The sequence below is a fragment of the Notolepis coatsorum genome (assembly GCF_963971535.1).
Source record: "Notolepis coatsorum genome assembly, chromosome: 6".
Classification (NCBI taxonomy): domain Eukaryota; kingdom Metazoa; phylum Chordata; class Actinopteri; order Aulopiformes; family Paralepididae; genus Notolepis; species Notolepis coatsorum.
The window spans coordinates 154,071,129-154,094,697 of NC_140170.1; the positions used below are offsets into that span (position 1 = coordinate 154,071,129).

Below are 23,569 nucleotides of genomic sequence, written 5' to 3' on the forward strand. Positions count from 1 at the left end.
TCTTGGTGGTAAATTGTGTTGATGTTGGTTTTGTTTCATCAACAAATGAGAGGCAGAACACACAGTGAATGTATCCGTTTTGTTTATTGCACTTTCTTTGCTGAAAAATAAATGCTATCTTGGCTAAATGGCTCATGCGAGGTATTTATAGATGGTGGATTGTTGTTTTTTAGCAGGAAGTGTGGTGGCACGTTCAACCTTTCTGATTGGTTGAAAATGGCCTTCATGTTTGAACTACATCGCCACCTACTGCTTTGGCATTGTACTACATGTTAGTGTTGTCAAAAATATCGAAAAATCTCTACATATCGACTCTGAATATTTAAAACTGTTTAAATACTCATTTCCCGTAATATCGATACTTTCTGCAGTATCGATACCAGCTGGCTTGCTCGCAGTGTTCTACCGCAAGTTGTTGACAGACAGACGCACGCTGTTGCAGAGCACGCTTGCTCCTCCTCCTCCTCCGCTGCAGCCCTCCCCCTCGCAGACCTGTCTTCAGTTTGTAAACAAAGATTTTAGCTCCGAAGATGGCTATTGCAGAGCCTCCGCAACTTGTGCTTGTGGATAAAGAAAACAGCAGAAGTGCTGTTTGGAAGTACTTCGGGTTTGAAGTAAACGACGAAGGAAAAGCTAAAGCCCATTTGCAAGCGTTGTTACAGAGCAGTGCCAACGATACAGCTATTATAGCTAACGTTAGCTAGTCGTTCCTCCGTTAGCTTATGCTAGCTAGCTGGCCACCTTTATAATTACTTCATGGAAACGGAGTAACGTTAAGTCGAGTTCATTCATACTACACTAGTACACGTATGAACTCGACATAACGTTACCCCGTTTCCATGAAGTGTTTAATTAGCAGCAATCTTGTTGAAAATGTAACGTTAATAAATGCTCCGAGTATAGCTCCGGAGAAATCTCTCTCTCTCTCTCTCGCCGTCATGAAAATTGTTGTAGTTGTTTTAACCAAATAAAAAGCAGCAGCACTATTGCATAACTGAGTCATGTTTGCTATGTATTTCTTTCTTTAGGGGAGTTTGTTTCACAGTTTTAGCATGTTTTATAGATGGCTAGGTTAAACAGGTTTTTGTTTTTAAGAGGGGTTTGATTTAGATTAGATAATTTAGTTATTTTTAAATGTCTGATCTAAAGATAAACAAAGGGTTTTAAAAGTGTTATATTTATCTTCTCTTATAGTACCAGAGAGAAGCTGAGGAGAATCAACCAGCAACAAAAGCAAAATTTGTTAAAAAAAAAGAATATATATATTAGAGGTGGGCATAGATAATTTCTTTTAATATAGATTAATCGATCTGCAATCCTGGATTTAATCTAGATTAATCTAGATTAAAATGGCTAAAAAAAATAAAAAGCCTGCCGAAGGCATTCAAAATATGTGTGTTCTACCCAAATAATGACCAGAAGTAAGTCCTTACTTTTTCTTTCCTCCTTATGTTTCTCAGGCCAGGTGGCCCATTACACCATGAGCCCATCTCCCGTTTCCAAAATGCATTACACACTGTTTGAAAAAGCTGTTTTGCTATGATAATTGGTAATGAAATATCAAAATAATGTTCAATAAGATGTACTTGTGTTTAATAAGTTGTTTTATTCAGAAGTTAACACAAATAAATAATATTACCAGTACAGTACAGTATCTAGCACACGCTCAGGAGCAAAACAGAAAGAATCATTTCAAACTTGAACTATGTGACATGGCTTGAATCAACTGCTCCAGTGGAGTTGCTCAGTGGCCAATGGTGTCAACTGTGGTTGTACTGGGCAGCTCCCAGGTGTGAATGGAACTGTGTGAATGTGAAGCAGGGCGTTCCTGAAAAAGAGCATCTGTGCTCAGCGAACCTACCCTGGGTAAATATCGATACTTTTCAAGGTATCGAAGTCGAAATTCCAGTATCGTGACAACACTACTACATGTATATACATCACTGTGCTCAGGAGGCAAAACGATGTCTAACTTGCCTGCCATTACGTAGCATTCTGAAAAACGAAACTGAAAACTGAAAACGAAACTGGCCCTAGTGTAACCGCAGCCTGAGTCTCTCTGTTTTCACTGTATTTCACGAACGCATGCATTTTCGCTAAAACCTTGCTAACGAAAACATTTCCGGTTCATTTTAGCGTGAAGTGCTCCTTAACTCATTCACTGCCAGCCATTACCCTTATCCCGTTCTGACTGGGCCACCCTTTAAAGATAGGGGTGGGGCAGCGTCACCTTGTTTGTAGAGTTATATCTATATTCTATATTATAGCTATGGGGAGTTTGGGGACAATACTATGGTCATTTGACAGTCAGTATCTTCCGTTGAACATGCAAAAAATAATATATTTTAATTTTTTCATGTATACGTTCGTGCACGCGTTATCCCGTAGTGAATATTGTATAATTTCAGAGTGATCCGGGCTAATTCCTGAAAAGCTGAGTTATAGGGCGCTACGTGAATTCTGCTAAAAGCATTGCCGTTTCATCCCTGGACACGCTACTATTTCCAAATCAAATGTATGTTTTTTGATGCTTTGATCGCCAGTAACTGCATTCGTTTTGAACACCACACATGCTGATCAGCTGGATCAATATGAAATCATTGTAGGAACAAGGTGAAAGATAGTCCTTACCTTTGATCAGGCTTTTTCCAAAAAGAATATTCCAATTGTCTGATCGCGATTTCCAGTATTGATGTCCATCTGGTCCCCGACATAATCCGGCACAACACATGCATAGAGTGTCCTGGACATAGGGCTGTTTGTATGACATTTTCTCACTGTTTTTGTTATAGATTATTATTATTATTATTATTGATACTATTATTATTATCATTATTATTATTATTATTATTATTATTATTATTATTATTATTATTATTATTATTATTATTATTATTATTATTATTATTATTATTATTATTATTATTATTATTATTATTATTATTACCAATAGAAGGATACGATTTATGGGAATGTTATGATTTATCTGTATAGCCAATTGAATGTTCTCAGTTGTATTGTGGTGGTTCACATGACAGGTGAATCTGCCACGGCACAGCTGATGACATAAATAGGTAATGGGAATCAGCTGTGGGCTGTAGCCACGGGGAAAGCATAATATTTTCTGACCGCTTTAGGATCGCTTTGGAAACACTTAGAATAGTCTTATCTTAAGAAACGCTTTGAACAATTAGAACCACGATTATAGGAAATAGGATCGCTTTGATCACCTCCCATGTAACCCATACATTTTCTAAATAAATCGGATATCACGTTGGTATCTGATAACGGAACTCAAGGTGTGGAGACTATTCTTTGGATGGAGCGCGTACGGAATAACTCCCCGACTACCACTAGAAGCGGACCCAGGCAGAGGCCGCTACAGCAATGCTGACACCGGGATGTGGTACCGCACTTCTATTTAAAAAAAATAATGATTTTTTCTTTTTAATATATATTTTTTAATATACCTGTATATATATTTTTTTATTAATACATGCAAGTTTACCCGTGATCGTCATTAGACAAAAATTCTAATGTCGTAGGAGTCCCGAAACTATTTTAAACATGTTTTTTTTATCCACTTTTTCTCCTTATTTTTTTAATTTTTTCTCCCATCCCCAATTTTGCCTCGCCAATTCTCCCTTCAATTTTCCCCTCCCCTGTCTCGAACGTTGCTAGACTATGCCTCCCACTGGTCGGCTGCAGTGAGGACCAAGCCTTGCATCACGTGTCCCCTCCGGTACACGAGGAGGCAGCTGTCACATCTTTTCACCTGAACAGCGCAATCTCTCAGTGGCGAGGAGTAATGCGTGGGAGGCTCATGCTGCCCCCGATACTTCCTGATTCTGCTGTACAGGCGCACCAACCGACCTGTAGGAGTCACTGTCCACAACGTCCAATCCCCACCCACCGGCTTGACGCTCCCCTGTACTCTACTACGATTCAGATTAATACAGGAAAAAGTATACATTGGGGGCTCGAGTCCGGGATATGAAAATAAATGGAAACTGTATGGAAACGTGAAGTTAGCTCATGCTACTGGAAAACGGACTTCTCGTCATTAAATTAACAGAGTTAAAAATGATGACGCCCCTTTTACCACGGTTGCCGCGGTTGTCTGTTCTTCATCCGCGGGTGCCTTGACACACCGCGGGATTGCGGTAATGCGGTTACCGCGACAGCCCTACCTGGACACGTTTCAATGTGATCGGGTGAACTGCTAGGCTTGCCTGGATCAAAATTCTCCACCCGGAGGGGTTTAGATGTAACACACAGTCTGGAACAGGGTTTACTGCACTCTCGATACTGCCACCTAGCAGGATCTGGCCGGTACTGCACCCTCGGGGTCCCAGTATGCCTTTTAACGGCAACATAGAACATTGAATAGAATATTAAAATCGGAAAAAAGGAAAACGGACCAAATAACGTATATATAAACGTGATTGGCGTTCAACGGTTGTCGAGCAAACACGTATATATACGTGGATGGTGCAGATTGAGTTAAGGGTCCAACCAATCATCCAAAAGTAAACAAATCGGCCAAAAATAATAAGAATGGAGACATATTTTCATTCTCTAGTTGACTGACTGAGCTCTTAATACAGGGACTAACACTAGACGACATGTAATGAGTTTTTAATTGTATTTACTGTATTTTGTGGTTGCAAAAGGTTTGCTTACGTTGGTAACATTTGTGAAAATCATGGATCTGTAGCCTATTTCAATATGCAATGAGTTAAGAAAGTTCCAAACAGTGTATATTCTAGGGATGCACGATATATGTGACCATATCGGTATTGACAGACAATAGTGATTTTTTCATATATTGGTAACAGTCCAATGAGTAAAACTGGGCAGATACAGTATATGTCGGCTCGGTTGGTGATAGTGATTTTTTTTATTGATTGCATCGATCTGATGAGTAAAACTGGGCCGGTGTGAAGTGAACAACTGATCTCTGTCTAGCTGCCATTGTGTGTGTGTGTGTGTGTGTGTGTGTGTGTGTGTTTCTTTTTTTGGCCATGCAGAGTTTGTTCCTGTAAAGTTACTTGTACAATGACACAGTAGAGGATTGTGGGCTAGTAGGGATGCCCCGATCACGTTTTTTGCCACCGATACCGATCGTCGTGAGCCATATCGGCCGATACCGATCCGATACCGATCGTTTTTGATTAAAAAAAAATAAAAATTATTTTATATAATTTTTTTTTTATTTATTTTTTATAAAATATATATATTATATAATTAGACTTGTACTTGTATTATCTGCGAGACATCGCCACCACGCAACAAGCTCCACTGTCTGTGTGTACTCGAGTAGCCTCCAGCTACGGCCAGGATTCTCCGGAGCTGCAGCTAGACCTATACCCGAGTAGCCTCGAGCTACGGCCAGGATTCTCCTGTGCTGCAGCTGGACCCTATTGGTATAACGTTACTGTGCTCAGCAAGCCCTCAGCTCGAATACGCGTTGAATCAGTGTTATAAGACATTGATATCAGGAGCTATCTGTAGCTACTGCTAGCCGGATATATAACGTTACTACAACTCCTCTGAACTATGGGACATTTTGTTTTGAACAGTGAACTAACTTGCGCTAACGTGAGCTAACAGGTACACGTCTCTACTAGATTTTGCTGGAGCATTTGTTGATATCAGGAGCTATCAGTAGCTAGCCGGCTAGATACCGTTCAGTTAGACAATGCCTCATCATGTATTAAACTAAAGTGAATAGTTGACTGGGTCATTTTGTAATGGTAGCTAACGTTAGCTCAGGGAGACGCCGTCCTCCCGTCCCACTAGACTAGACCCGTGTTTACATGCGTGCAGGAGGGGCTGGAGGGGGGAGCAGACGCCGCACCACCCGGTGTCAGACAGAACTCAGCGAGTGAGATCGGTTTTGACGATCGGCGAAAATAAAGCATTATCACCGTTCACCAATCGCATATTTATACCGATTATCGGCCGATAACGATCGGTGGCCGATCGATCGGGGCATCCCTATGGGCTAGCATTGTTTCAGTATGTACAAAAATAATATGTACAAAATTCAAATATAATAGAAATGTGTTTTATTTATACAGATTATATCGACATCTGTAATATATTGGTTATTGGCCGTAACAGACATTTTTATATCAGTTATATTGGTATTGGCCAACATGTTAATTTCAGTGCATCCATTTCCATCTGCAGATCTAGGCAAACTCTTCAAGAATCTATGTAAATATACCCCACATTGATATGGTTAAAAGAAAATCACATGTTGTGTGTTTTTTCAAATGCTGTGAACAGATTAGCATTTATTCACTTGTTCTGTTCAACTTTCTGCTTGAAAAAGAGTCGACAGAGTTTCTAAAATCATGCATAAATCATGCACCAGACTTCCCAGGGTTTCTTTTAATCAGATGTTCAACCAATTGTTCTTTTCAGGCCTAGGCTTCTGATGCTGAATTATTAACCCGTGTCTGTTATGTCTGCAGGAGTCTGAACAGCACACAGGGAGAGATAAGAGTGGGACCAAGTCATCAGGTTAGTCCGTGAAATCATGTTAAAATCCTGGCAAAGATGTCTCATGGAAACAAGAAAACACACGTTATTACACTTCCTATGATAGGGAAAGAGGTTTCAATGAAGTGCCACGTTTTCTCCTTTCTGCTCTTCTCATTTCTTTCAACCAGCAATTCACTTAAAAGGGATTGTTTGTATTTTTTGGACATTAAATTGTATTAAATACTTGCCATTAGTAAGCTATTAGCTTACTTACAGAGTCCCGTGGTCGGAGTTCTGGCCGGATTCCAAGTGAACCAGGAAGCAAACAGGGTCACAGAACCAAAAGGTTTTAATCCACACCACAACATGCAGGCAAAGGGTTACAGGTCTATTTATTTCTAACACAAAACCACCGTCCTCCAGCATTTTGGATTCTGCCATCACTTGGCACTTGTTTGTTTCTTGAAAAAAATCCAGTGTATTACTACACACTGGAGCTGGTTCGCTGGTAACGTGGCCTATCAGCTGTTTCAATGCTGGAGGGTGTGTTTTGCGTTGGAAATGGGTAACCCTTTGCCTGCATGTTGTGGCGTGGATTAAAACTGTTTTGGTTTTGAATCCCCCTTTGCTGCCTGACTAAAGCTGCCACAACTCCGACCACGGGACTCGGTAAGTAAGCGAATAGCTTTGCATCGACTACACCACTGGCAAGTATTTCATACCACTTAATGTCCAAAAGTCTGAACTATCCCTTTAAGAGGACAGCAGGAAGCTGAGGAAAAGAAGAAAACAGGGAAAACAAGTGGTGCACTCAGTATTGGCCCGGTAATAATGTTAGTATTGGCTCAATAATAATATTAGTATTTGCTCAATAGTAGGATCACTAGCTTGGTCCATTTAGACTTTCAAGTGAAGTCAGGGTTTAGGGCGCCTTTTTTGTGCGTGTGTGAACACTTGGAAGTGAACCGAAATAAAACTTAGGATACTTTCACAGTTTCACATACAGGCTACTTTTTAAACAAAACAAACTTTAAACACAATGCACAAACCCTCTCTCGCTCGCTCACAGCGAAGGCAAACCACTCCTTCTTGTTTGATCACGCTTTTTAATTGAGTTTGCTGAAGTTGATCACGGGTTGAATCCGACCAGGTCGCGCGTTGTGTCTGTCGGCGCACGTCACTCTGTGCTGGGCGTGGGACTGAAGGCCTGCCAGGGCCTGCACGCTCAGCCGCCTCAACACACCTGAAATATTTACTACTTTTCGATCCGCAGGCCTCTTTGTCAGGTCAAACTCATGCACGATATACTGTAACTATATACAGGGAAGGCTCATATGCGGAATGTCTTAGGGAGAGGCAGCAAGGAAAGTTTGTATTGGACTCCACAGCTTGTCCCTTACACCAGGGCTATTCATCTTCAATAGCAAGCAGGCCGAATAGGAAACTCACTGTATTACAGAATACTTTCTCAATGGCTTCAAATAACTCTTACAGTATAATGTTACTAGACATATTTTTGCGGCTACATGTAGGCTGTCAAAAAGATCCGCGAGGGGCTAAACACTGTGACACATTGTAAAATAGTTAGTATTTATTCTTTCATTTAAGGAAGCACACGTAAATATAAACTGGTACCAGCGCTGTTGCGATACTGTTGTATTGTTGCGCTCTTGTGGTCAATAGAAATACGCTTCCTGAGCTCAACCCCTCTCTCCGTAAATGTCAACACAAGTGAAAAGGTGAATGAAATCCCATATGAATACTACCATTGCCGCCAAAGCCCCAGTGAACACGTGCATCCATTTTCTTTCACGTTAATGGTGTCATTGAAATCAATTCCAGACGGCAGCCAGTCCATACAAAACAATAGGAAAGCTATGGTTACAAGGCTTGATACAGAAGTGCAAAAGGTTACAGTCAATCACAACACATCTAAGCAGTAAGCACCCACCGATATTTACCAGGAATTCCAAGTCGGTAGCTTATTATTCTTTCAAGACATGTCAAGTCGCCAGTCACCACATATTGGACCTATGATCGGTTCAACCTATTTGTGATGTCACACGACACACGTGGAACTCAGATTTCGGGGAAGTACAGAGAAGCTCTCCCTCTCCAGGGGAAGAATGTGACAAAGATGCTCTGGTGACGTGACGAGTTCTGCACAAGTAACGATCTGTGTAGTCAAATGGAAACCCTACCTCCTCAGGCCAGAGATTCAGAGGACCCGGGTTCATCACCAGTAATGGGACTAAAACACATTTCCTCATGCAGTAAACATGCTTGATTAGCACATGTACTGTCACTTTGCACTTTAGTGATGACCTCAAATAGTTGTGTTTTAGGGTACTGTATATTGTGTCGACTACCTATGGCGTTTTTGTATATTTTGTTGTCTGTGAGCTAACTTTTCCATCTGAGACACAAGACATTTTGGCTGTAATAATTAATATAAAAAATTACTAATATTAGACTTTGTCGGTAGACGAGGCTTCATTAAAATGATGATCTCATTCTCATTTGGGACAGTAATGAGCAAATTCTGTGGAATTTATCAACACAATGAGCATTATAAAAACAAAGACACACAGTGTCATCGATGCAAAGCGCTTTTCTTATGTGCCGCCACCAGGGGAAGAGTGGCTAACTGAGTGAGTAAATGTCTGAGTTACTGAGTGAGTAAATGAGTTACTGAGTGAGTAAGTGAGTGACGTCACCGGTCATAGAGATGCTGATGATAAAGAAATCACTCGAAACTATGATGAGAAATATATGACAACTTGATTTTTAGTGGAGTTAAACATATGACGACACCACAATTGTGTTTTCACATAATGACGTCTTAAAAGAACACGCCAACATTATGGGAAATGTGTTTACCGTCTTCTCCAGAGTCGGACAAGAAGATTGATGCCAATTTCCTCTCTGTGCATTAGGCTGCAAGCTAGCTTGGCACAAATGAATGGAAGTGGATACGGACCGCTAGCCTAGCTCCTTGGCCATATAGTTGGTCCATATCCGCTTCCATTCATTTGTGCTAAACTAGGCTAGCTTGCAGCCGGATAGCTTTAATAATAATAATAATAATGGCTTGGATTTATATAGCGCTCTTCATGACACCCAGAGCACTTCACAGAGTCCATTATTCGTTCATACACAGTCATACCGGTGGTGGTAAGCTACAATTGCAGCCAGAGCTGCCCTGAGGCAGACTCACGGAAGCGTGGCGAATAATCATCGCCTACGGCCCCTCCGACCACCACCAACATTCATTCACATGCATACACATTCATACGAGGCAAGTAGGTTAAGTGTCTTTCTACTGAACACCAACAATGTGTAGGTATGAATGAAGTATATCTTGGCCTCAGGAGACTCGCTGAAAACAATAGTTTTTTAATGCATACTCGACTACATAACTACTTTCATAGAAATAAATAATACTAATGAAAATAAATGATGGAATAACGACAGACAGTGGTGGTGCAGGGTTGTTTGAGTAGGACACCATGACTCAATGAGACCTTCTGATAGCAGGGTTGTTTGAGTAGGACACAGTGTTTCCCATTAATTACCTAGACTGTGGCGGCCCGCCAATAGGGATGTATCAGTAGTATTGGTAGTAGTCGTAATAGTAATCCAGTATATTTTTTTATTTTCTAAAACATAAACCAGTTCAACCCAGGTAACCACTTTTGCTTAATTTCTTTGATGGCTCAAATGTATGCTCTAGTCCAGTGGTTCCCAAACCTCTCCTTGAGACACCCCAGCCGTTTCATGTATTTGTTAAATTCCACCACCAGCACACCTGATTAAACTATTAAAGAGCTAGTTAAGTTGAATCAGGTGTGCTGGTGGTGGAATTTAACAAATACTAACAAATACTAAATACTAATACTAATTGAAATAATCTAATTGCGATTTTTCTGACGGATATTGCGATTGCGATTAAATTTGCGATTATAATATAAAATATATATGTAAGCAGCCCCACAGAGGTTTATTGTAAAATGCGGCTTGCATCTGGCCTACGCGGTGGGTCTTTTCGGGACACAAGCCTGAAAATGTTTCTTTTTACCTGGGAATCGATACCGGTACCCAACGGTACCTGTTTTTCTGTACTTTACTCTCCCTCTCTGAAGTCTAAACTTCACAACACACAATCTAAAACCCCTTACCTCCCTCTCCCGCGTGCTTACGAAACCAAGCCGCATTTCTCGGAGATGCTCTCTGATTGGCACTGACTGACGCTCTCTGATTGGCCACTGACGTGTTTGCCCAATCCGTGACGAGCTGTGTCTTTGCCCATTTCCACGCCAAACAGCCTGCAAACTACCTGGCGTTCTATCGCCATGTTCTAAGACAAACTCTAACCTTAACCAACTTCGAAGAGTGCCTAAGCTTAACCAGTGTAGAAACAGGCGTCGGCCAATCAGAGAGCGTCTCCGAGAAATGCGGCTTGGTTTCGTAATCACGCCCCTCTCCCAAACCGATCTTGTATCTCAATGGGACTTCCTGGTTAAATAAAAAAAATATATATATATATATATATTGCGAATCTTTTCTTTTTTTTGCGATTGGCTAATTGCATCATTCCAAATCACGATTTCGATTTTAAATCGTTTAATCGTTCAGAGGGCTGAGCGATTAAAACGATAACAATAACTATCGCGATAAATTATTTCCTCGAAATAAACATGAAACGTGGTTGCAAAGTTTCGATATATCGATTTTCCAAGCTTGGATATGAGCACACGCACTAACAACCAATCAGTGAAGGAGATGGCGACAGGGAAGGAGACCCGTGGTGCACCTCTGGGAGTCTGGGTAGTAAACAAGGCTGGCTAGGATCATTAGCTTGCACGCCGCTATTTTATAGTTTACGTGCGGAGTGGGTGTGTGGTAGGGGTGGGACGGTTCACAAAACCCACGGTTCGGTACGTACCTCGGTTTTGTGGTCACGGTTTTCGGTTCGGTTCAATATATTGTTTTTTTTTATAAAAAAAAAAATATATATAACTCCAAAAACACCAGATTCAGCATAAAATATATATAGCCTAAAAATAATCCAACTTTTCAGTTATTCTCAAGGACGTAGTCATGCAAAAACTGAAAGAATGAGGCAGTTTGACATCAGGCACATCATTTTACCATGAGGAGGAAGTGTTTACAGCCTTAAATAATGTTTGGCACACAAAGACCGAACTGACATACATCAAACTAACACACACACACTGTACTGTTTAAAAACAACACTGCTCTGTTCATTCTATTTTTAAAATACGTACATTATCTGTCTACATTTATTTAGACTAACATTATTTAAATATTGAGTGCAACTGTCTGTGGTGGATTACGTAATTCGCTGAGTTGGAACTATCTATGGGTTGGCGCGGGTCCCCACGGACATTTTAGCGTGTGGGACCATCAGTTTAGGAGGAGTTCATAACATCAACAAGCAGCACGAAAGCAGCAATAGTCCCGGTTGGAGTTAGTAAAACACAGTTGTATGTTAGCCTTCTTGGATGTTGAATAAACGCCTATCATTGTCTTTAAACACCCCGCCTCTCAGACTCTCATTTCCTCCTCTGCTAGCTATTAGCTACGTTAACTGCTAGCTAGTAGCTACGGTAACATTTTGTTGACTATTAGCTGGGGCTAGTGCTACCATAGTTAAAACGTGTGTCGTGTTGTACAAACTGCTAACGCTATGGCAAGATGTGTGTAGGCCTATGTAATGTTAATGGCTATGTTTTTAAAGTCGTAATGAAGATTGATTTATATTGTGCTTGCCATTTTTACACAAACTGACTAGCACCTGGCTGCAGTGCTGCTGCTGCTGCCTGCAGCCAGCGCTCACCTCTCCCGGCTCCGTGCCAAATGAAGTATTTTTTTAATTTGCGCATCCCCGGAACCGTACAATACACAGACGCCCTGAACCGTGGAGGTCGTGCCGAACGGTACACTGTTAGGTTTCATACCGTCCCACCCCTAGTGTGTGGCGTGAATTCTGAGGCCACGGTTAGAGTAGTGTGGGGTATGCGGTGGACGTCGTTGCAATGTATTGGGGCGGAACGGAGTATTTTAGGGTGATAGTTAGTACATTGTCGTGGGATACACCGCTTGCACTGGCTAACTGTTAGTTCCATTCTTATAATGCATAATGATCCAGTGGCGGTAGGTTGCCCCCTGGTGGAATATAATAATCTATGCACTGGTGCGTAGAAGAACGTGCGCGGACTGATGACGACATCAACTCGAGACATTCGCAGCAGCAAAACAAGTGAGTCTATTAATAGCCCGTCCGTCGGCGCCGGGCATAAAACTTGACAGAAATTATATCTACGATAATTATCGATATCGAGTGATATGAAAATAATTTAATAATTTTATCGCGATAACGTTTTTGACCATATCGCCCAGCCCTACTGTCTAGTCGATTTTGTGTTTCGACCACAAAGTTCATCATAGATCTAGCCTCTTTATTTTGCTCTCAAAGTGCACCAGATTGATGCATTTAACTTTAAAATGTACCAAAAAAAAAAATCCGGGGGGGCATGCCCCCATAGTCTCTGAACATCCTGTGGGAAACACTGAGGACACCATGACTCAATGAGAGTATGAGACCTTCTGATGATAACAGGTGGTCATAATTATTTTTCAAAATGTCAGAAAATAATTATTGCACTTTTCTTTTTTTTTTTTTTTTTATCCACTTTTTCTCCCATTTTCTATATTTTCTCCCATCCCAATTTCGTATCATCCAATTCAACCCTCCCCTGTCACGGATGCTGTTTCTTGCCTCCCACAAGCCGGCTGCAATGTGGACTAAGTCATACATAGCACAAGTCCCCTCCGGTACTTGAGGTAACAGCAGTCGCATCTTTTCACCTGCACAGCTCGATCTCTCAGTGGCGAGGAGTAACGCGTGGGAGGCTCACGCTGCCCCCGACACTTCCTGATTCTACTGCGCAGGCGCACCAACCGACCTGTAGGAGTCGCTGTCCACAACGCCCGATCCCCACCCATCAGTTTCCCACCCCCTAATACGGCCAATGTGTATTAGTACGAACGACCAGCTAAACTGAAAGCAATGTGGAGCGCTGGGCTCGAACAGGCAAGTCCAGCGTCTCCGTCATTCGTGGCGAGCGCCTTGCCCACTACGCCACGTAGCCGCCACTTATTGCACCTTTTTTAAAGACACAATGGAATGGCATTTTAGAGCCATAAAGCTTCCTGAACCAAGCAAAACAGGATAGACAGGCAGGACCTGATATTGGGAAGGATTTCATTTGATTGTTCAAAAGTGTCCGTGACGTTACCATAACACAGGCATTAGCTGGCCCACATTTTGCTGGTCCCCCAGCTACTAAATACCAAAGAAGCCTCCGGGTGAAAATGGATTATAAAGACACTGTGGGCTAGATCCACAAAGAATGGATTGCACAGAGCAAGTTGCAACCTTACTTACAATTCATTATGAATTGAAAATGGGGGACCCTGATGTAAACAAGACGAAAGTCTTTCTCTGGTCTGCATCCCCTTAACAATTGTGTGTATTGAGCCATACTGTATTGTACCCATTCTGCAATGTGATATAATACAATTGTCATTCAATCAATCACCGTGCAGATTGATTGAAAAGGATTATACTCCTTCCTACAGATTTAGCCAACTCATATACTGTATATTGTATGAACAATCTGATGGGAACTGTTTCCATGTTTTTAAAGGAAGCAATCCAATGCTGGCTCTGTCTAACATATTCATTGAAGGGAAACCTATATTGGAAGAAAATATTTGATCATAGTGTTTGGTTTGTAAATGATTTGTGTGTGAAGATGGTAAACTTATGATGTATATTAACCAGTTTACGGAAATGTATGGTACGATCTGTTCCCCTCAAGCTTATAATCAATTGATCTCTGCCCTAGGAAAAGATTGGAAACAAAAGATAAATTGTGGGATGACTTAAGTTATTTGTATGCCAGCCTGCTATAAGAAATCTAAGATGGTTTAAAGGAAATTAGATAAACAAATGTATTTACACCTTATTTAACCTCTAGATAGTTATTCCATAAAACGTTATTCCATATAGTATTTATACAAATATGGGAGAACACTTTCGATTGTCCAATACCGTGGAATTTAGTGTTCAATCTAATATATAAAACAACACTAGACACATTCTTAACACATTCTGCGCCAAGAACGAGTTAACTCGTTATTGCCCGCCAATCAAATAACGCCAACAACGATTTAACTCATTTTATGATCGTTATTTCTTTTATTCGCTATATCTATTCATAATTCATGTCTGCAGCCTCTGCAGACCCTGGTGAATGTGTCTGAGCTGGCAGACGGTCACTCAACACCGCCCTCTACTGCCTTACGGAGTTATTGCACTCCATTTGAAACGGTCTGGTGTGTTTTCTGAGCCGATCTGAGCCGTGGGGGCGGGGTTTAAATACTCAGGCGAGGCAGTTCATGTGTAACGCTCGGTAATGTCGGGGACGCCCCGCAGTTCAAGCAACATTTCATCTATACACGAGGAGACATAATACCAATAATCTAGCGTTGATTTCAGGATGATTAGATAATCAGCCGAAAAATTACAACGTGATAGTGTTTCCCCTACCATTGCCTTGGCGAGGCGGCCCGCCCCCCCCAACGGGACCCCCCCACCCCTCCTGAAAAAAGAATAATAATAAAAAAAATATATAATTTTTTTTAAATTATAATACCGTAATAATTAATATATATATTTTTAATTCAAGTTAGCTTTAATCATAGTAACGTTGGCTAGCTAAATTATACATAAATCGGTTTTCATATAAATCAATCTTCACTAAGACTTTAAAGTTTAAAACATGGCGCGGCGCGGTCTACGGAGAAAAAGGCTACCAAATCCATTCCGAGACAACTCCGAGACAATTCCGAGACTGACTAGCGTCGCGCATAACAAGTCTCAGTCTCTCGCTCTCTCTCTCTCTCTTTCTCCTTCAAGTAACCAAACGTTACACTATAAAGACGAACTGGATAGTTGATATAAGTTGATATATGAACTGGATAGTAGAACTGGAAGCCATTCTCCCTTTCTGTGTGTGTGCGTGCCCGTCCCAACTCTGGTCTTTGGAAAGTTTGATAGTATTTACTAGGGCTGACCTTCGAAGCTTTTTTTTGCAATCGAAGCTTCGGGGCCAAGCTTCGATTTTAATTCGAAGCTTCGAGAGAAAAAAAAATGTAATTATAATATATTTTAAAAAAATTTATAATTTTTTTTTATTATCTTATGTTGTGGGACTTGTACAGCACGTTGGTAAACTTTGTTGTTTTTAAATGTGCTCTATAAATAAAGTGGATTGGATTAATTAATTAAGTAGCCCCTTTCGTGACTGTGACGCAGCCAACAAGGTTTCACCCGGCTGCGCTGCCTGGGTGCAGTGGGGCTGCTCTCACAGCCAACGACATGACGTCACATTACATAATTATGTTGCAACCTTCGTCTATCAAGCTAACAATTATATTATATTTAATTTATAATTATATCAGACAATGCACCTACAAAAGCAGATGATTACAATTAAATTAGCCAACTTGGTAACACATTAGTCATAGCAGCATAGGCATAGCCTTATTAATGTTTTGTGTGGCGTCGCCGTCGTGTACAACGATACTTACGTTTTTTAGGTGATTTGACAAAGTTGTTGTAGAGGCATTGTCTTTGCATATTTTAAAGTGTAACCCCATGTCTGATGACTTCTTTGTCGACATGTCTGCTGCACATGTCCTTGTTGTTTTCAACACAGATAATCTCCACGTGCTTGTTGTAGAGAGGTGGAGTCGAGGCGCCGCTTACTTTAGTTTCATTGGAATGGAGGCGCAAGATTTTGGAGGCAAAACATTTTTTTTTATTTTTTTATTTTTTTTTAATGTTCGAAGCTCGTGCCATCGAACGAAGCTTCGAAGTATTTAAGACAGCCCTAGTATTTACTGAGGATGGCCAGATAAGGTTGATATTTAAACTAAAAATTATTATACAGAGAGAAGCTTCAGAAGCAAGTACGAAACGCTGCTGACTGACAAAAGAGGAATCCCTCACTGAGGAAAAAACAAAGGCCTAACCATCATGTATCACAATGGTGATGTCAGCCAGAGATGGGGAGACGCATGAACCTTTAAATGACATCTCTTTGAAATAAATTACATTTACAGTTTTTTCTGATTTCTTTTAAACAAATTATTATTTTGTATTATTTAACTATTTAATTATTATTTAGTTATTGCACTGCACTGGCAGTTGAACTGCATTGAACTGAACTGAATTGAAAAAAATAAACCTCATAACTGAACTGGCACTGAACATTGAACTACACTGGCACTGTTTGCAGATGTACTGTTATTAAAGTTAGTTAAAACATAATTTTGTATAGTTTTTTTTGTGTTAAAAAATAAACCGGAGAAATTCGAAAACAGGAACATTTAAAACAGAGAAATCCGAAAACAGGAAAAGATAAAACGGATTTCATAGAGCCCTAGTTAAGGTGAGTTAATAAATTCACTCTGAAAATCTGCTCCGCTCTGATAAACTGACTCTTCGGTCAGAGCGTCCAGTGTGCACTCTGAGCCTAGGGATGGGTACCTTTCACATTTGAACCGATACCGGTACCGGTACCTGTGAATCGATACCGGTACCCAACGGTACCTATTTTCGGTACTTTAGTCTCAAGAAATTTTATTTACCTACCTCAGTCTTAAAAAAAAATCCAAACTTCAAATAACTACAATTTCGACAGTTTTCGGCTTGTCATTGCTCCGACTGCTTTGTTGTTGAATCAAGTCAAATCCTAGGTAAGCATATATTGTGCGTGTGAACGTTGAAATGAAAGGAAAAAAGTTATTTTTTTTTTCTTTTTTTTTTTTTCTCTCTCTCTCGGTTTCTCACTTGATTCGATACTCTGTAGTACCGACGTGTTTCGGTTCGGTACCTCAAAAGTACCGAATTCGGTACCCATCCCTATCTGAGCCCTCAGAAAAACTTGAGCGCGCTCGCTCTGACACAGGTTGTAAATAGCTATGCGTGTTGTATGTGCCTCCCTGTATTGTAAATAGTTCATATGTGTGTTGTCACTACTGTATCTATAATTGTAAATAAGTAAATGTATGTGTTGTAAATAAATATTGTTAATATTTATTTACCTAATTTATGTGCAATCATTTAATTTCAGGTCAGTGTAGAGAAATGCACTGATACTAAAAAACGCCTTACTGCGCGAGTCTATGACGACACTGTTGACACCACGTATCTGTGACACGCGACACCACTAGTAGTTTTGGGGGGGCCTACCACCCCCCCTGAAAAAAATCCTAGGGGAAACACTGTGATAACTGGATTACACTAAAATGCCTTTTTCTCGTCTTTTCCTGGAATTACTCAGAATCACTCAAACATTATTAGATCCATAGCTATAATATAAAATATAGTTTTAGGACTCGCAAGTTTGGCATTCTCAAACTATATCCATTGAATAACGCACTGGCGCTGAAGGCCATCAGCGCCCCCTGCTGCTGGCGTCCAATGTGTTAAGATCCTTTCAGTTAGAAAATATGTATTCAACCAGTCTTTTCCTTTGTGATATTGGGTGATAAACAGACAAACAGCTTTATTATTAACCTGATTATTTAGTTAGGGGAAAAAAATAAATGTAAAGCTGCTGAGGCGGATTCCTTGAATATAAATCTTTAAAAAAAAAAGAGTATTAAATGTTTAATAAAAACATTATTTTGGAAGGATATATTGCACAACGTAATGATGAGATTAAAAAATATTTAGAAAGGTGGGAAAGGTTTATTGAAGTGGGTTTGTAAAAAGGTGGGTGTTTAATAAAAAGAAAATAGGCCTGTGTGTCTAAGTCTACATGTGTTAGGGTTGGGTACCGTTCACATTTGAACAGATACCAGTACCATTTCCTGGAATTCGGTATCGGTACCCAACGGTACCTTTTTTCGCTACTTAACTCTCTGTAATAACAAAACAATATATTTCAGTTGTAAAAAAAAGTTCTCAATTTCAACATTGTTTATTTATTTAGAACATTTTGTTATTTATTGTTGTAACACACCACACAAACTAAATCACATGATCATGTCATACTATCAAACTCCTCTGACCTCGTCTGGTCTTTCCAAAGACCCAAGAGACAGGACAGTAATATATATATATATATTTGGAAAAGGCTCCCTCTTGTCTAGCATATTACACTCTTATACTAAACATGTAAAGGTACCCAAATTTGGTACTGATTGATCTAGCGTGAATCGGTACTCTGTAGTATGGATGTAATTCGGTCTGTACCCTTAAAAGTACCCAACCCTAGTACATGATCTTATTGTCGTGTTCGATGTAAGTAGCTGTTTTTTGGTTTAGGCTTTAGGCAAATGTTGCTTATTTTTACCTTATTGTTATTTCTGCTGTATGTCCGTTCTGACGTTTGAATCATTGTCCTAACATGTTTATAGTCCTAATTGTCTCACTGTATTTTCTCCGCAGGCTAAGCTTCCAGAGCTGCAGTCCCGACCAGCACCCACTTCACAGGCTCAGATAGAGAATGAGGAGTTGGTGTGGACGCCTGGGGTCAACGACTGTGACCTGCTCATGTACCTCAGAGCCGCCAGGTCAGTGTCTGCTGCTGTTAACAGGGAAATACCATCCAATTTAATGGTAAATGGCTGCATTTATATAGCAGCTTTTATCCAAAGCGCTTTACAATTTATACCTCACATTTTACCCATTCACTCACACAATCACACACAGACGGCAGAGGCAACCATGCAAGGTGCCAACCTGCTCATTGGGAGCAGTTAGGGGTTAAGTGTCTTGCTCAAGGCCTCATCTGCGATGATTAAATCAAGATGTAAACATCATACAGAACGAATTGGCCGAAATATGGCACCGGAGACCACGGGATCACCCAGCGGAGACTAGGGCCCAGGAGTTCAAAACATTGAATCCCTATTGATTGATTGATTGATTGATTGATTGATTGATTGACATTTTTAATGAACAGATTGCAGAATGGGTACAGTACAGCTCAATACACACAATTGTTAAGGGGATGCAGACCAGAGAAAGACTTTCGTCTTGTTTACATCAGGGTCTCCCATTTTCAATTCATAATGAGTTGAAATGAATGAATACAATTCTGATCCAATCAGATAGGGATTACAAGTTTTGAACTCCTGGGCCCAGGGGATCACCCAGCAGAGACCAGGGGATCACCTAGCGGAGACCAGGGGATCACCCAGCAGAGACCTGGGGATCACCCAGCAGAGACCAGGGGACCACCCAGCAGAGACCAGGGGACCACCCAGCGGAGACCAGGGGACCACCCAGCGGAGACCAGGGGATCACCCAGCAGAGACCAGGGGACCACCCAGCAGAGACCAGGGGACCACCCAGCAGAGACCAGGGGACCACCCAGCGGAGACCAGGGGACCACCCAGCGGAGACCAGGGGACCACCCAGCAGAGACCAGGGAATCACCCAGCAGAGACCAGGGGACCACCCAGCGGAGACCAGGGGACCACCCAGCAGAGACCAGGGGACCACCCAGCAGAGACCAGGGGATCACCCAGCAGAGACCAGGGGATCACCCAGCAGAGACCAGGGGATCACCCAGCAGAGACCAGGGGACCACCCAGCAGAGACCAGGGGATCACCCAGCAGAGACCAGGGGACCACCCAGCGGAGACCAGGGGACCACCCAGCAGAGACCAGGGGATCACCCAGCAGAGACCAGGGGACCACCCAGCAGAGACCAGGGGACCACCCAGCAGAGACCATGGGATCACCCAGCGGAGACCAGGGGACCACCCAGCAGCGCTCTCCCAGGATAAGGGTGCATTTCTTTGGTTTAGAATTGATGAAAACACATGTGGGTTTGGATTGTCTATAGAGCCGATTTTACCCCTCGATGACATCATCACAGGTTTGACACGATATCTACTCTCCAGTGTTGACGTGTTACTTTAACCTGGCTCGGGAGGTAGAGCAGTCGTCTGGTAATCCGGAGGTTCCCAGTTCGATTCCCGCGCAGCGTGTCGAAGTGTCCTTGAGCAAGCCACTTAACTCCTAATTGCTCCCGATGAGCAGGTCGGCACCTTGCATGGTCGCCTCCGCCGTCTGTGTGTGAATGGGTAAAATGTGAGGAACAAATTGTAAAGCGCTTTGGATACAAGCTTCTATATCCCCAGACGCTTTTACATTCAAGAGTCTTATTATATCAGTGTGTAGTTGTTCGTATTCATCGTTGACACCATGTCAAGTTTAAGAGGAGCCCGTTCCCATGCCTCTCTTGTGTCACTGCAGGAGCATGGCAGCATTCGCAGGCATGTGTGACGGAGGCTCGACGGAGGACGGATGTTTGGCGGCGTCCCGCGATGACACCACGCTCAACGCTTTGAACATGGTGAGGAGGAGGAGGAGGAGGAGGAGGAGGAGGAGGAGGAGGAGGACTCTGCTGATACTCAACGTGAGGAACATCGCAGGAACGCAAACCAATCGTGTCTTTTTCTGATTCCAGCTCCACGCGAGTCATTACGACGCGGCAAAAGCTCTCCAGCGACTGGTGAAGAAACCGGTACCCAAGCTGATCGAGAAGTCGTGGTCGGAGGACGATGTGGTAAGACGCCCCGCTTTGCTTTGAGAACTACCTATATCGGTCCAAATATAAGTTATAAGACGACCCTGATTATAAGATGACCCCTCCTTTTCAAGACTAACTTTTTGGAAAAATTACCAAATCTTGTTTTTATAAAGAAAATAATTGTATTTGAAAAGATAGTTTTATTCAATATAGGCTGTTATTTTTTTTTATCGTCTTTTGGTCCAAAAAAAAAAATACATTGAATAAAACAATGTTTTTAACATCTTTTGGTAAATGTCAATCTCCTGGAAGCTCCACTTTGCGGACTGCAGCAAGCTTTTCTCTGACTGGTTGCATTTTTTGGGCCATCTTCTAACATTACACTCTGTGACATCATATTTTTTGGCTGCTCGACAGTTGTTTTATGACTGCTTCGTTGATCACCATGATCTTAAAATTGGGAGGATGGGTTTCTTCATCTCTCCAGGCACCTGTCGCTGTGTATGCGCACATGTGTTGTTGTTGTTGTTTTATTTTTGCACCTGTCAATGCAGGCTACATGTTTGTGTGAGAAGGAGAGGGAGATGCAGAGAGGGAGATATCGTGGCTCACTTGTGGAAATTGCTTGGCATGTTCTGTTAAAAGTCTAGACCTCTAAATAAGACTTTTTCAGATTTCTTTCTAGGGCAAAAATGTATATTCGGCACAATACTGTGTATTATCAATAAGTCATATAACGCTTAATAGCTTCCATATATGTTTGTCCTCTATCAACAGAAGCGCTTCATCAAAGGCCTCAGACAGTACGGCAAGAACTTCTTCCGCATTCGCAAAGAGCTTCTGCCCAGTAAAAAGACTGTAAGTGAAAACGTTGTTTTTCATCAGATCTGTTCACAGCAAGGCGGCTGGGTGGTGCAGCGGACATTGCGCTCGTCACCAACGCAAGAGACACCGGGTTCGACTCCGGCTGTCGGCGTTGCCTCCGGCTTGGGCCAGTTGTCATACTAACTCAATTGGCAGAGTTAGCGGGTGGAAGTCGATGGGTGGTAATCTGGACGTTGTGGACAGCGACTCCTACAGGTCGGTTGGGGACGCCTGCACAGCAGAGACAGGAAATGGCGGGGGTAGTGTGAGCCTCCCACACGTTACACCTCGCCAATGAGAGTCTGCGCTGGCAGGTGAAAAGATGTGACAGGCTGCCTCCTCGTGTACCGGAGGGGACACGTGATGCAAGGCTTCTATCCTCCCTACAACCGGCCAGTGGGGGGCATATGCGAGCAACGTTCAAGACAGGGGAGGGGAGAATTGGCACAGCGGGTAATTGGGATGGGAGAAAAAGAGAAAAAGAGAGGAGAAAAAGTGGATAAAAAAAAATTATCTGTTCACACTACAGTGCATCCAGTTTAAGAAGCTGAGCTTATTGATAGAGAAATAATAGAGTGCAATGAGTCATACTCTGATAACCACACCCACCGCAGGGGAAAACAATCGGTGCCGTAAAATTATGCAACCAGTGGCTGAAATGCTAACAACATGCCTGAAGCTAGCATGTTTTTTTCACACCCCTTGTCTACCAGCGAGGAAGGTAGTTTGACAAACATTATATTGTCAATATCTCCAGTTTAGACACACCACAGCAAGGAGGGTTCATGGCAGAAATGTATTGGAACTGAAATGACGATGGGGCAGGTTAGCCATTAGCAAGCTAATGTTAGCTATGTGTTAGCAAGCTAGTTAACTAAGACACTTGAAAACACAATACTGTAGGCTATAGCTTTCTGATTTATGTTTTAATGCTTACAGTGACTTGCTACACACGTTGGTATCTAGGCTACTGAGTGTCAGGGACCCACAAGTTTTCTTCTTAAAAGCTTAGTTTTTCGTTTCAGAAGCTCATGAAAACGTACTTCTGTGCTCTTTGCCTTGTTGGTAGTGCATCCTACCACGCAGAAGCTTTTAGACGTTTTTTTCTGTAATTTACTAGCAGATCGAAATGACAATGAAGCACCACCACGTAATGCAAAGTCACTGGAGATCGATGGAATGGGCAGGACCTATCTGTGCTTTCTCTCTCCCTGAACCTCTGCTCTGTGTCACATCAGGGTGAACTGATTACGTTCTACTACCACTGGAAGAAGACGCCAGAGGCGGCAGGAACGAGGGCCTATCGGCAGCAGCGGCGGCAGCCGTCCTCCCGCAAAGCCAAGACCCGCTCTGCCACGGCCCCAGTCAACGCCCCGTCGTCAAGATCTCACTCCAGTAAGTCACGTCCCGTCGTCCACCTGACCCCGTCCACCCCAGTGTGGTTGTTGTTATTTTATTTAATTTAAACTTTATTTAACCAGGCAGGTCAATTAACCTCTTAACAGGCAGGCAGAAAAGTGGCAATTCTTTTGAACTTGAGGACTGCATACTTTTTTTGCAAAGCTTGG

The 23,569-nt window shown here is 42.0% G+C and overlaps 1 protein-coding gene across 3 annotated transcripts in view; it reads left to right on the plus strand.

Moving 5' to 3' along the window:
• Nucleotides 1-23,569, plus strand: part of rereb (arginine-glutamic acid dipeptide (RE) repeats b) — a 71,066-nt gene that overhangs the window by 2,241 nt on the left and 45,256 nt on the right. For 2 of the 3 annotated variants that reach the window (XM_084317752.1, XM_084317753.1), the window contains exons 2-7: nt 6,483-6,531; nt 19,043-19,167; nt 20,861-20,960; nt 21,075-21,173; nt 21,915-21,995; nt 23,240-23,396. In XM_084317752.1, the coding sequence (XP_084173878.1) occupies nt 6,483-6,531; nt 19,043-19,167; nt 20,861-20,960; nt 21,075-21,173; nt 21,915-21,995; nt 23,240-23,396 (611 nt within the window). The remainder of the gene's footprint in view (nt 1-6,482; nt 6,532-19,042; nt 19,168-20,860; nt 20,961-21,074; nt 21,174-21,914; nt 21,996-23,239; nt 23,397-23,569) is intronic. The other variant, XM_084317754.1, reaches the window with a different exon arrangement.